The sequence below is a fragment of the Saimiri boliviensis genome, chromosome 9 (genome assembly GCF_048565385.1).
Source record: "Saimiri boliviensis isolate mSaiBol1 chromosome 9, mSaiBol1.pri, whole genome shotgun sequence".
Taxonomy (NCBI): domain Eukaryota; kingdom Metazoa; phylum Chordata; class Mammalia; order Primates; family Cebidae; genus Saimiri; species Saimiri boliviensis.
In genome coordinates, this window is record NC_133457.1 from 125,436,869 (window position 1) to 125,449,955 (window position 13,087).

At 55.0% G+C, this 13,087-nt stretch overlaps 1 protein-coding gene across 6 annotated transcripts in view; it reads left to right on the forward strand.

Annotated features, from left to right (window-relative positions):
* The window catches only part of OSBPL2 (oxysterol binding protein like 2), a 58,619-nt gene that overhangs the window by 25,286 nt on the left and 20,246 nt on the right, over window positions 1-13,087 (forward strand). For all 6 annotated transcript variants that reach the window (XM_074406744.1, XM_039479586.2, XM_039479585.2 and 3 more), the window contains 3 exons: window positions 2,283-2,358; window positions 9,823-9,957; window positions 11,885-11,982. In XM_074406744.1, coding sequence (XP_074262845.1) covers window positions 2,283-2,358; window positions 9,823-9,957; window positions 11,885-11,982 — 309 coding nt within the window. The remainder of the gene's footprint in view (window positions 1-2,282; window positions 2,359-9,822; window positions 9,958-11,884; window positions 11,983-13,087) is intronic.

Here is a 13,087-nt window from a genome sequence, read left to right on the forward strand (position 1 = left end):
TTCGAGGCCCTGGTGAGCTATGGTGGTGCCACTGGACTCTAGTGTGGGTAGCAAAGCAAGACCCTCTCTCAAAAATAAAAGGGAAGAAGTCGTCAGTCTTTGTTGGTAGAAGCAGGAAGGCAGGACAAGCTGTCGATGGGGCAGACAGTGGCCCTGGAGTTGGCAGTACTGTGGTGTGGGCTCTAGGCACAGCTGCCCATGTGTGTCTCGGCTGCAGGGAGCTGCTCCAGCCTGGTGTCAGGCTCTTCTTTGAGCTGTAGGCCCACATGCCTGCTTGGTGCGTCCCCACCGGCGCCCACGTCTGCATCTCACCTGTTGTTTGTTCGTGTCTCACCCCCGCTCTCTGTTCTCCAGCCATGACTGTGGTCATTTTAAATGATGTTGGGTCCTTCAGTTCTTCCATCTCCTCTGTCCCATGCCTGTGTACCCCACCACCCTTGTTTCCAGAGTGGCCTCTGCAGCTCTGCCTCTTATTTACAGAGACATTTATGTATGCATGTATGTATCGTTTTTGAGATGGAGTCACACTCTGTCACCCAGTCGCCCAGGCTAAAGTGCAGTGGTGCAATCTCGGCTCACTGCAGCCTCTGCCTCCCAGGTTCAGGGGATTTTGCCTCACCCTCCTGAGTTGCTGGACTTAACAGACGTGCGCCACCACACCTGGCTAATTTTTGTATTTTTAGTAGAGACAGGGTTTCACCATGTTGGCCAGGCTGGTTTCAAACTCCTCAAGTGATCCACCTGCCTCGGCCCCCCAAAGTACTGGGATTACAGGTGGGAGCCACCGTGCCCAGGCCAGAGGCATTTTACAAAAGACAGATCTGGACCTGGCACTGTGTGCCTAATGGCCGCATGGCGGCCTCACACTCCTAGTCCTACAGAACTGTGAGCAGCACTGTTTTACTGGGAGAAATGACATGCCTTGGACACTGCATTGTGTGCTCACTGTCCTCTTAGGTTGAAGGCCAGCACCCTGGCCTTGTGCCCTGGCCCTGGCCCTGAACGCTCATGTGGGTCCGGCTCCCCAAGCCCTCTTGCCTCCAGTCCTGGCCGCAGGGGCCTCTCTCAGGTCCTCAGGCGCGCCTGCTCCCTCGCTCCGGGGCCTCTGTCCTCCTCCTTCGTGTCTGCAGTTCTGTGCATCCCATCTCCCTGTAAGGTTGTATCCTCGGGGCGGTGTGACCTGACCCTCTGCAGAGCCACGTTCCCCTCCTGGTGGCACCCCCCGAATCACAAGGTGCACTGAACGCTTTCCAGTGCACGAACAGCGGTGGAGTGCTGGCTCCCACTGCCGGGGCCTGACACTCAGCAGATGTTTGTTTTCTTTTCTGCCTTGCCTCACAGCTGCTGTGTCCTCTCCCTCCTGCCGCCTGACACCAGTAGTGTGTCCTGACCCAGCTGCCCCGACTTGGCATTCCTGGGGCGTAGCTCAGGACCAGAGCAGGCAAGAGCACCTGCTTTCCTTGCCCTGGAGGTCTGCTGGGAGCAAGGCAGAAATGCCCCTCAAGGCAGCTTCCGTGAAATGGGAGTTCAGCAGGAAAGCCATGGGGTGTCCCTGCAGGGCTATGAGCAGCAGGGAGCCGCGGGCCCACCCTCTGCAGCACCTTCGCTGCCCCCACTCTGTGGCGCCCTCTGCAGTTCTGGCGCGCCTTTCCCCAAATCCAAGTGTATGTCTCCAGGTGCTCCCAAGACCAGGGCCCCCTGGGTCAGTGGCCCCCTGGTTGATCAGAGGTGAGCAGTGGTGGGGGTGAGGGTCTCCAGGTACAGGCGTGATCATGTGGGTTCCGCATTGCAGCTGACTGGAAGATTGCCTGACAAAAACACTTCTCAGGAAAGCAAACCCATGTTTAAAGGGCTGAAAAGCTTTTAATTTGGGTCACTCTTGGTGCCCTCATAGGCTGACCTCTGCCTGAGGTCTGGCAGCTGCCCTGGGACCCAGCAGGAGACCCCAGAAGGTGGTGGGCTGTGCAGGCAGAGGGACTCCGTCCTGCGCCGCCCTGTCCCCCAGTTCTGGGAGGAAACCAAAGTGCAGCCACTGAGGGCCAAGACTGCAGAGTCGTCTTTGTTATCACGGCCATTCCCAGGAGGCCCTCCAGAGTGCTGGTGTGGAAGCCTGCTGGGCCCAGCAGCAGTCGGGTCCCCGTGGCCCTAGGCATGCCGGATCACAGAAATGCCGGTGTTTAGGCATTAAAATGTAAGGGAAGGGGTCACTGAGCAAAGCCGCCTTGAGTGGTCCGAGTCGTGCGCTGAATTCACCCACGTGCACCCCTTCGGTGCTCCCGCAGGACGTCACTGCCGGCCCCCATGTTCAGCAGAAGCGACTTCAGCGTGTGGACCATCCTGAAGAAGTGTGTCGGCCTGGTGAGTCCGGGGCCCGTGCTCATGCGTGGGGCTGCACCCCTGACGCCTGGGAATGTCTTGCAGTGCTGGCAGTTTAAGAAAGTGCTCTCGGCCAGGCACGGTGGCTCAAGCCTGTAATCCCAGCACTTTGGGAGGCCGAGGCGGGTGGATCACGAGGTTGAGAGATCGAGACCATCCTGGTCAACATGGTGAAACCCCGTCTCTACTAAAAATACAAAAAATTATCTGGGCATGGTGGCGCGTGCCTGTAATCCCAGCTACTCAGGAGGCTGAGGCAGGAGAATTGCCTGAGCCCAGGAGGCGGAGGTTGCGGTGAGCCGAGATTGGGCCATTGCACTCCAGCTTGGGTAACAAGAGCGAAACTCTGTCTCAAAAAAAAAAAAAAGAAAGTGCTCTCATGTTTACAAACAGCATGAGATTAAGACAGTAAAACGGAAAGAACAAACACCTCTGGGGGCGAGGTCCTGTGTGAAACACGGGACGTAAGAACTGTCCTGGGGGCACCCGTCTAGCCCGGTGTCCTGTGTAGCTAGGTGGGTGGGGTTTCCCTGGTGCCCTCCTTGGCCACATGCTGAGCTGCACGTGGAGGGGCGTCAGCCTTTGTCAGTTGCTCAGGGTTTGGGACAGAAAATCCAGCTGGTAATGAGGGCCCTGACTGAGAACCCAGGCTGTGCCTCGCAAAGGAGTGGTGTCCTGCGCCACCGGCACGGTCCTGTTGACCGTCAGCGCTCACGACCGAAAACTCCAGTCAGACGGCCTGCGAGTTCGCGTCGCTGTTGCTCAGCCCGCGTCTCCCGGTGCCGGTGATCTTTTGCTCTTACCCGTTCTAGTCCTTTTTCCCCGCAGGGACTTCACTTTCTCTCAACTTTTAATTTTGAAATAATTTTAGACTTAAACGGAAAATCCCAGAATAGCACAGAGCATTTCCATAAAGCCCTCAGCCAGCTCCCCCAGTGCCGGCATCTCTTGAAATAACCGTAGCTCAGTGACCAAAGCGAGGGAACGCGCCTTACCTCCGCGTGTCGCCCGCGTCTCCTCAGCGTCCCGGACGTCCTTTCCTGTCCCAGGACCCTCGTGGCATTTGGGCTCCTCCACTTGGTGGCAGCTGCCCCTGGTCTGTTACTTAGAAGACTTTTCCCTGCCTTGGGTTTGTCTGATGTTTTCTTCTTGGATCGAGGTTCTGTGTTTCTGGCACTCACAGAAGTGAGGTCCCTTTGCCCGGGCCTTGTCTGAGGGGCTCTGACAGCCACGTGTCGGTTCGTGGGGCTGTTAACCTGGTCCAGTGTCTCCACTGCAGAGTTGCCACGTTTCTCTTTGTAATCAGGGTTTTGGGGAAGACACTTGGATTCTGCCTGCCAATTTTAGCGTCTGTTGGTGGGTTTTACTGAAATCATTCTAATGGTGATTTTCTATTTTTGTTCCTCCTTCTACCTTTATTAATTGGAATTCTTCTGTAAAAGAGAACTGTGCCTCCTCCCCTAGATATATATTTATTCAGTCAGTGTTTGTGTTCGTGTGGACTCATGAGCACGTGTGTTATTCTGTTAGTTGAACTCCGGTATAGTCCCTATTTGCACATCTGCTCGCAGTGTTCCGCCTTTGGCGTTGGGAGTTCTTCCAGGTTGGCTTTCCCATTCTGTGGGCCTCCCTTTCCCCTTCTGCTGAACCCCATCCTGTTCTGAACACGTATTTCAGGCACTAAAGGATGCTGCCGTTCAGTTTATATTCTCCTCGCCTTAACCCTGGAATCGGCTACTTCTCTGGGAGCCCGTTCACTGGGTAACGGTATTTGGGCCCCGGCCAGGTGCTGGGCGAGTTGTTGCTGCTGAGGAATCATTGCCTGCAGGCCCTCTCAGCAGACAGGGCTGGAAAATACGAGTGTGCGTGCTAATGCTGATGCATACACTTCTGTATTTCTGTATATATCCGTATGTTTCTTTTAAAATAAAGCATTTGAGATTTTTTTTTTCTTTCAGCAGTGTTTTTTGTACATTTTTGACTATGTGGATAATTCAGGTCTTGATAAAAGTATCTGTCTTGGTATAGATGATGAATGTCTTTTGACAAATCGCCTAATTTTGACTCTTTTAAATTCTAAGATAGGCTGGGTGTGACAGTAGTTCATGCCTGTAACCCAGTGCTTTGGAAACCTGAGGGAGGAGGATTGCTTGAGGCCAGGTTTGAGACCAGCACCTGGGCAACATAGTGAGACCGACTTCTGCAAAAAAAGAAACTTTTTTTAATTAGCCAGTGGTGCATGTCTGTAGTCTCACTCACTCTGGAGGCTGAGACGGGAGGATGGCTTGAGGCCAGAAGTTTGAGGCTGCAGTGAACTAGGATTTCACCACTGCACTCCAGCCTGGATGACAGAGGGAAACCTCATCTCTTAAAAAAGAAAAAAAGACAGGGTTTCACCATGTTGGTCAGGCTGGTCTCGAACTCCCAACCTCAGGTGATCCACCAAAAAAAAGAAAAAAGGCTGGTAGCCGGTGGCTCATGCCTGTAATCCCAGCACTTTGGGAGGCCATGGCAGATGGATCCCAAGGTCAAGAGATCGAGACCATCCTGGCCAACATGGTGAAACTCTGTCTCTACTAAAAATATGAAAGTTAGCTGGGGGTGGTGGTACGCACCTCTAGTTCCGGCTACTTGGGAGGCTGAGGTGGGAGAATCATGTGAACCCAGGAGATGGAGGTTGCGGTGAGCTGAGATGGTGCCACTGTACTCTAGCCTGGTGGCATAGTGAGACTCCGCCTCAAAAAAAAAAAAGAAAAAAAAAAAAGTGTTCTAGGACCAAAGGCATTTTTTCGACAACATGAAATGACGTCAGTTGCATTTCCTAGGTAAGGATCATGGAGGGGTTGAGGTAGAACTTGCATGCGGGCCTGCAGCACTGGCACTGGGAGGGGCCTCGCAGATGGGCTTCACCCCGCACCCTTCACTTCCGAACAGTCACCTCTGGAGGTTTTGGGGGAATCATCAGATACTCGCCCTGTGTTCAGATGTCCCGTGGTCTCACGTGCCACCTTCTGTGTCTGCGGTCGTGTGTGTGGACCTCGTTACCTGCCCTGTGTTCAGATGTCCCGTGGTCTGACGTGCCGCCTTCTGTGTCTGCGGTCGTGTGTGTGGACCTCGTTTGTGTCTGTCAGGAAGCCTTTTTGTTGCTTTCTCTGAATTTAAAAGCCGTGAGCAGGCCAGGCGTGTGGTGGCTCACACCTGTAATCACTGTCAGAAGCTGAGGTGAGAGGATTACTTCGGGCCAGGGGTTCAGAACCAGCCTGGGCAACAAAGTGAGATCCCCTCTCTACAAAAAATAATTAGTCGGGCATGATGGCGTATGCCCGGGGTCCCAGCTGCTCGGTTGGTTGATGGGAGGATCGCTTGAGCCTGGGAGGTTGAGGCTGCAGTGAGCGGTGATCACATGACTGCACTCCAACCTGGGTGACAGAGTGAGACCCTGTCTCTAACAAACAAACAAAAAAGGCTGTGGGCACTCAGCATGGGTCCAGTAACTCACAAAGAGTTGCTAGTTGGAGCCGTGCCAACGTGATGACCCTTTATTGATCTCCTGGGATATTGTAGTGAGGAGTTTCCCTTCTTTGCTGTAAATACAGTTTGTGTAGGAAAGCCAGGCCCGGTGAGCAGTTCCTCCTCTTTAACTTTTCACATGACGTGTTAGTTCACTGGCATCATCCAGTGTGACTCGTGTCACCAGCTCGTTTGTCTCTGGTTTGCCTCCTAGTGTTTAGCCTAGTGGATGTCTTCCACACATTGTTCCACCTTTGGCCAGTGAGAGTCTCTTCAAGGTGGCCTGGAGTCCTTTACAAAAGGAGCTTCAGACCTTTCCTATGCCCTTACTGTCTGGGGTCTGGAATCAGCTACTTGTCCAGCAACAGGAGGAGAATTCGGGACTCCGGCCGGGCTCTCGGGAGGCCACTGGCGTGGTCTTACTGTGAGGTCTGTCCTACAGCTCGGAACTGTGTTTTTGTTTGTTTCAGTGATGCCTCAAATTGGGGCCAACAGGCTCCACCTAACCCCTTGGTCGTCTGTCTGTGTCTCTCCCTCACTGACAGTCCCTGTTGCGGCAGCCCTGGGGAGGATGGATTGAGACTGGAACATAGTCGTGACTCACTCACTTTGCCCCACATACCCGCGGGACCGGTCTGCTGCTGACGGCGACGTGCTGAGACAGCATGTTTGTGGCTGCTGCAGCTGTCTTTGTCTTCAGGGCCTGTCTCAGATGCCAGTGTTTTCAAACCATCTGGGCACCTCTCTGGGTGATAGTGCCACCAAGGGAATGACATAGGTTCATTTGTTTCATTTTTGATATTTAGATGTGACTTCTTAAAATTTTACTTTCTTTTTTTTTTTTTTTTTTGAGACGGAGTTTCGCTCTTGTTACCCAGGCTGGAGTGCAATGGCGCGATCTCGGCTCACCGCAACCTCCGCCTCCTGGGCTCAGGCAATTCTCCTGCCTCAGCCTCCTGAGTAACTGGGATTACAGGCACACACCACCATGCCCAGCTAATTTTTTGCACCTTTAGTAGAGACGGGGTTTCACCATGTTGACCAGGATGGTCTCGATCTCTCAACCTCGTGATCCACCCGCCTCGGCCTCCCAAAGTGCTGGGATTACAGGCTTGAGCCACCGCGCCTGGCCTACTTTCTTTAAATAATAGGTTCTGCCTCAAATTTATCAAGCAAGGTATATTCCAGGAGGGTCAGTTTCCTGTCCCTGTCCCCTCCTGGTGCCCTCTGCTCTCCCTGCAGGTGGCCAGGAGCCAGGTTTAGGGCACGTCTTTCATGCATCACACAGCTGATTCCACGTGTATCTTCTCCTCACTTCTTTACGTAAATGAGAGGCTTTCTCCACCTTTTAAAATTCGACCGTATATCCATAGCAACATGCAGTGACTTCTTAATCTTATTATTATTTATTTATTTATTATTTATTTTTAGAAATTGAGTCTTACTCTGTCACCCAGGCTGGAGCGCAGTGGCAGGATCATGGCTCACTGTAACCTCAACCTCCTGGGCTTAAGTGAACCTCCCATCTCAGCCTCCGGAGTAGCCGGAACTGCAGGCATCCACAACCATGCCCAGTTAACTTTCCCAGAATTTTCTGTGGAGACAGGGTCTCAGTCTGTTGCCCAGGCTAGTCTTCAACTCCTGGCCTCAAGCGATCCTCCCTGCCTTGGCCCCTCAAAGTGTTGGGATTACGGGTGTAAGCCGTCTCCCCTGGACGACTTCTTAATCTTTAATGGTGGGGCGTGCTCACATGGCTGCCCCAGCTCACTCACTGGCGCCCTGCTGTTGGACACGTGGGTCATTTGTGGGCTTTCGTGGATCCGGCTGTGCTGCAGTAAGGAACCCTGCATGGGTGTCTGGCTGAGGCTCTGTGGGGTAGGTTCCTAGAAGTGGGGCTTCTGGGTCGGGGGCAAATGCCGTAGAGTTTTCTGGAAGCAGCCCAGTTACCTCTGTGGGGCTGCATCACTGTGCATTTCCACAGCAGCCGGGGGCTTTCCTGGGTGGGAGCTGCATGCGGTTGTGATACCGTCTCTCCTGACCTGAGAGAGGCATCGTCTCCCCACACTCAGGGCCACTGCTGTCCACACTTCCTTCCTGGCCTCCCTGGCCCCATCTCTGGCCGCTGTGGGCTATGGCCTCTTGTAGTTTTGCAGGCGTTTAGAGCCCGGGAGGGCGAATGTAAATTGCAAATGCTGCCCCATCTGTCTGCTTTACTGTTCGTTCTTCCGGGGCTTCCTTCTTTCTCTTCCATGTGCTCCTACAGTGCTGAGCTCCGAGTCACGAGGGTCCCATCTCTTCCTGCTCTCCTTGGCAGTCACATTTCCCTGTGCAGTCTCGGCCACACCCACATGCTGGGGTTGCCTCAGTTGGAACCAAGTTCTAACCCCTCCTGAGCCCCACAGTCCCTGTGTCTGGCGCCATCTGGGCCTGCCGGCCCCGCAGCAGCCTGGGCCCCAGGTTCTGGACGTCTGCCCTGTGCCCTCCGCCCGGGCCCTGCGCTCACCCGCCACCCAGTGTCTGAGCAGAGACCCCCTCCCAGCACGGACGCTGAGTTTTGGGAACCTCATGGCCCAAGCCGGGTGCATCCTTGTGGTGCTGTGCTGTGCACACCCTGCCCACCCTGGGACGCAGAGCAGGTGGCCCAGCAGTGCCCGTGGTGTCCTGAGGCCTTGGTGGGGCCGTCCTAGTCCCTGGTGCAGACCAGGAGCCTCAGAGGCTCAGCAGCTCGTGTGTGTCGGCTGGGAACCACTGGCAGACAGACCCCAAAGCCCGCGCTGTCCCTCTTGCCACCGGCACCTCCTCCCCCGCTCCCTCCCGGCCTCTCTGGATCTTCTCCTTGTCCTTCTCCCTCCGCCTCTGCTTTGGCTGCCCCGAGGTGCACAGCTTCCCGAAGAGCCTGCCCCGAGGTGCACAGCTTCCCGAAGAGCCTGCCCCGAGGTGCACAGCTGTGCTTTCTTGGAATGCCTGCCACCCGGCTGTTGGGATCCCTTTCCTAGAAGCCCAGCTGGAAGAGTGGCTCCTGTGGGTACTTCTCCCTTGGCACCTTCCCAGCTTCTCCCACTGACCCAGGCGCCCACTCTGTGCTGCACAGGGCCTGGGAGCAGACACCTGAGGCGCATTTGCCAACTTGAAAGGCCTTAGGGCAAAGCTGTGTGGGGCCACATTATGGGAGGCGTCATTCGCCAGGTTCAGGCATGTCCGAGACATCCTGGAGGTGACGGGAAGCCAGGGACTATTTTTAATGGTGTGAGTGGCTCTGCTTTGGAATCACTGTTCTGTTTTTTGTTTTTGAGATGGAGTCTCACTCACCCTGTCACCCAGGTTGGAGTGCAGTGGCGCCATCTTGGCTCACTGCAACCTTCACTTCCCAGATTAAAGCGATTCTCCTGCCTCAGCCTCCCCAGTCGCTGAAACTACTGGCGTGTGCTACCATGCCTGGCTAATTTTTATATTTTTAGTAGAGATGCGGTTTTGCCATGTTGGCCAGGCTGGTCTCAAACTCCTAACCTTAGGTGATCCACTTGCCTCAGCCTCCCAGAGTGCTGGGATTACAGGTGTGAGTCACCACGCCTGGCCTTGGACCACTACTCTGGAAGTGGGGTGGAGATGTGGAGTTGGGGAGGGGGTGTGGGAGGGTCCAGGAGCCCCTATGGCAGTCTCTTGTCTGGAATGAGGCAGTGGGCTAGGGAGGCAGAGAGGATTCATACTGGAGACCTCTCCAGGCCCAGCACAGATTGTCTGTTCGGTCTGATGTCAGCCGAGGCTCACAGGGCAGGGGTGAGGGGGCAGGCGGCAGCCCATCCATGGAGGATTTGAAGATCCCGTTCAGCCCTGGAGTCTGCAGCTCCGTGAAAGGATGCTCAGAGCAGGGGCATGGGGCAGCCCAGCAGTGTCAGGAGGGCAGTAGTAACCAGCGTGTCTTCCCCATCCTTCCAGGAGCTGTCCAAGATCACGATGCCAATCGCCTTCAACGAGCCTCTTAGCTTCCTGCAGCGGATCACAGAGTACATGGAGCATGTGTACCTCATCCACAGGGCCTCCTGCCAGCCCCAGCCCCTGGAGAGGATGCAGGTGGGCTTTGGGGGTGCCAGGTGCGAGTTTGTCATGAATTTACACCATTGCATGTCTGGCCACACAGGCTTGGGTCCTGGGCATGTGTGAGAAGGGTGTGCATAGCTCCCCGCAGTGCTCAGTGCCATCCTGCCTGGCGGCTGTCACCACATGTGTATGATGACAGAACTTGCAGGAAACGCCATTGAGCTCTCAGCAGCCCCAGAGGCTTCCTGCTGCCGCCTCCTGCCGGGAGTCTCTGCCTTTTGGAGCTGCAGGTGGCAGTGGGCTCTGCCCTTGGGCTTCTCTTGGACCCTGTTGCACCACCGCCCCTGTGTGTGTGCTTGTGTGTGACTGTGGGCTGGGCACACATGGTGGCTCACGCCTGTAATCCCACCACTTGAGGAGGCTGAGATGGATGAGTCACTCCCGGTGGTTGAGACCAGCCTAAGCAACACAGGGAGACCACGTTTCTACAAATTTTTTTTTAAACTTAGCCAGGTGCAGTGGGGCATGCCTGCAATGCCAGCTACTTGGGAGGCTGATGTGACAGGATCACTTGTGCCTGGGAGCTACAGGCTGCAGTGAGCCATGACTGCACCACTGTACTCCAGCCTGGGTGACAGAGTGAGACCCTGTGTCTAAAAAAAGTAAAACACAAGGGTGTGAGTGTGGGCACACCTATGTGTGTCCCTGCTTGTGGGCACATACTTCTCTGAATGTGTGCTTTGGGGTGTATGTCCATGTGCATGGGTGAGTGTGTAGTGTGCGTGTGCATGGGCATGTGGGGAGTGTGTGTGCATGGGCATGTGTGGAGTGTGTGCATGGGCGTGTGTGTGGAGTGTGTGCATGGGCATGTGTATGGAGTGTGTGTGCATGGGCGTGTGAGGAGTGCGTGTGCATGGGCGCGTGGGGAGTGCATGGGCATGTGTGGAGTGTGCATGCGCATGTGTGTGGAGTGTGTGCATGGGCATGTGTGTGGAGTGTGTGTGCATGGGCGTGTGAGGAGTGCGTGTGCATGGGCATGTGTAGGGAGTGTGTATGGCCGTGTGAGGAGTGCGTGCGCATGGGCATGTGTAGGGAGTGTGTATGGCCGTGTGAGGAGTGCGTGCGCATGGGCATGTGTGGGGAGTGTGCATGGGCGTGTGAGGAGTGCGTGTGCATGGGCATGTGAGGAGTGCGTGTGCATGGGCATGTGTGGGGAGTGTGTATGGGCGTGTGAGGAGTGCGTGTGCATGGGCATGTGTGGGGAGTGTGCATGGGCATGTGGGGAGTGGGCGTGTGTGGGGAGTGTGTGCATGGGCGTGTGTGGAGTGTGTGTGTGGGCGTGTGGGGAGTGGGTGTCTGGGGAGTGGGCGTGTGTGGGGAGTGGGGGTCTGTGGGGAGTGTGCGTGTGCAGGGGCATGTGTGTGGAGTGTGTGTGCATGGGCGTGTGTGCATGGGCATGTGTGCCTGTGCATGGGGTGTGGGGAGTGTGTGCATGTGCATGAGTGTGTGGAGTGTCTCCATGTGCATGGGTGTGGAGTGTGTGTGTGCTTATGCATCAGCATGTGTGTGGAGTGTGTGTGCATGGGTGCGTGGTGTGTGTGTTCATATGCATGGATGTGTGGAGCGTGTGTGCATGTGCATCAGCATGTGTGTGGTGTGTGTGGCTTTGTGTGCACGTAGGACAGAATGACATTGCTGCAGCATCTGCCAGGAAGGGGCCGGGGTTGGAAGGCAGCTCCCAGTTCCTTCTTTTTGTGCTGTTGGGCAAATGGTGGGTGGTGAAGGGTGTTCCCTGGAAGTCATAATCTCAGACATACCTCTTGGGGAAAATTGAAAAATCACCGCAGAGCAAATAGTAACACAGAGAAAGCAGGTACCTACCATCCTCCGCGAGAGGCCGTCTTCTCCAGCGCTTTTCCTAACTGAAGCTGTTCCTGCCTGCCCTGTGGATTATTTACAGTCTGTGGCTGCTTTTGCTGTTTCGGCTGTGGCTTCCCAGTGGGAAAGGACCGGCAAACCATTTAACCCGCTCTTGGGAGAAACGTATGAATTAATCAGGTAAGGGAAAAAGGCCCCATCATAAATATCTTGTAAATAGAATTCCCTGGATAACAGATGAGTTTGATTCTTTGACCAGCATTTTTTCCTCTGTCTGAGAATAAACTTAGAATTCAGAGCTCACTAAAGTGTGTGGCTGCTGTAGGCGAGCTGTTTCGCACGGGGGTTGTGCTCAGAACGCCACGGGCCTGAGTGCACGTGACGCGGCGGCAATGGGATGCTTTAGTGTGCTCCACCCAAGCTTGGAGCCAGCGCGCCTGGACGCTTCCATGTATGGGTGCAGCGTCTGCGAAACGTGCAGGATGGTTGTGAGCTTCATCAAAAACGGAAACAGGTACTATGAGCAAAAGTAGGCTGTTTTGCCAAAGTATTTCGTGACTGCTATTGAAAGAGCAGGTAAATCCAAAGGCAGAAATGATTCCAAAGAGGGGTTCACTCCCGAGGCCACGTTTGCCACCACACGGCCTCTCCGGAGTTTCAGGAACGGTCAGATGGCGCTGGCCAAGGGAGAGTTCACCAGACATCCCGAAATTTCTTCCTACGGAACTTTCCTCCAGGGAGCGTCACCATCCCTTCCTGGAGTCCCCTCAGCTTCCCTCCTGCCCCTGCTGGCCCACTCAGCTCACAGACCTGAGACTGACCCCAAGTCCCAGGACTCTGGCCCCAGAGGTCCAGCCAGACGCCAGATCACACTGTTTGTGGCTGGGCCTCTGGAAAGACTCGATGGGGTTCTCTTCACCCACATGATTGGCCTGGGGACTGCTGTGGTTATTCACAGAATCATCCTGGAAAATTCTGCCCAGGTGACAGTGCCCACCCAAACCAACAAATGAAGTCAAAAGCAGGCCAGACCACGGCATGTATATGGCAGCGTGCTAGTTCCTCAGCCACTGATCAGCCTGGCTGGGGCTCCGGGGAGCTGTGGATGAGAGAGTAGAGGTGTGTGGCTTATGTCTAAAATGATTTTTATTCCACTGCCCTTGGCCCCCATCATTCTCTTGTAGATGTGTGCAGGTGCCTGCAGGCAGATGTGTAGGGAGGGTCCGCGGGGCCCAGCTGAACCGCTGTCTCCGCAACAGCATTAGGCTGTGGTTCTGAGGAAGGA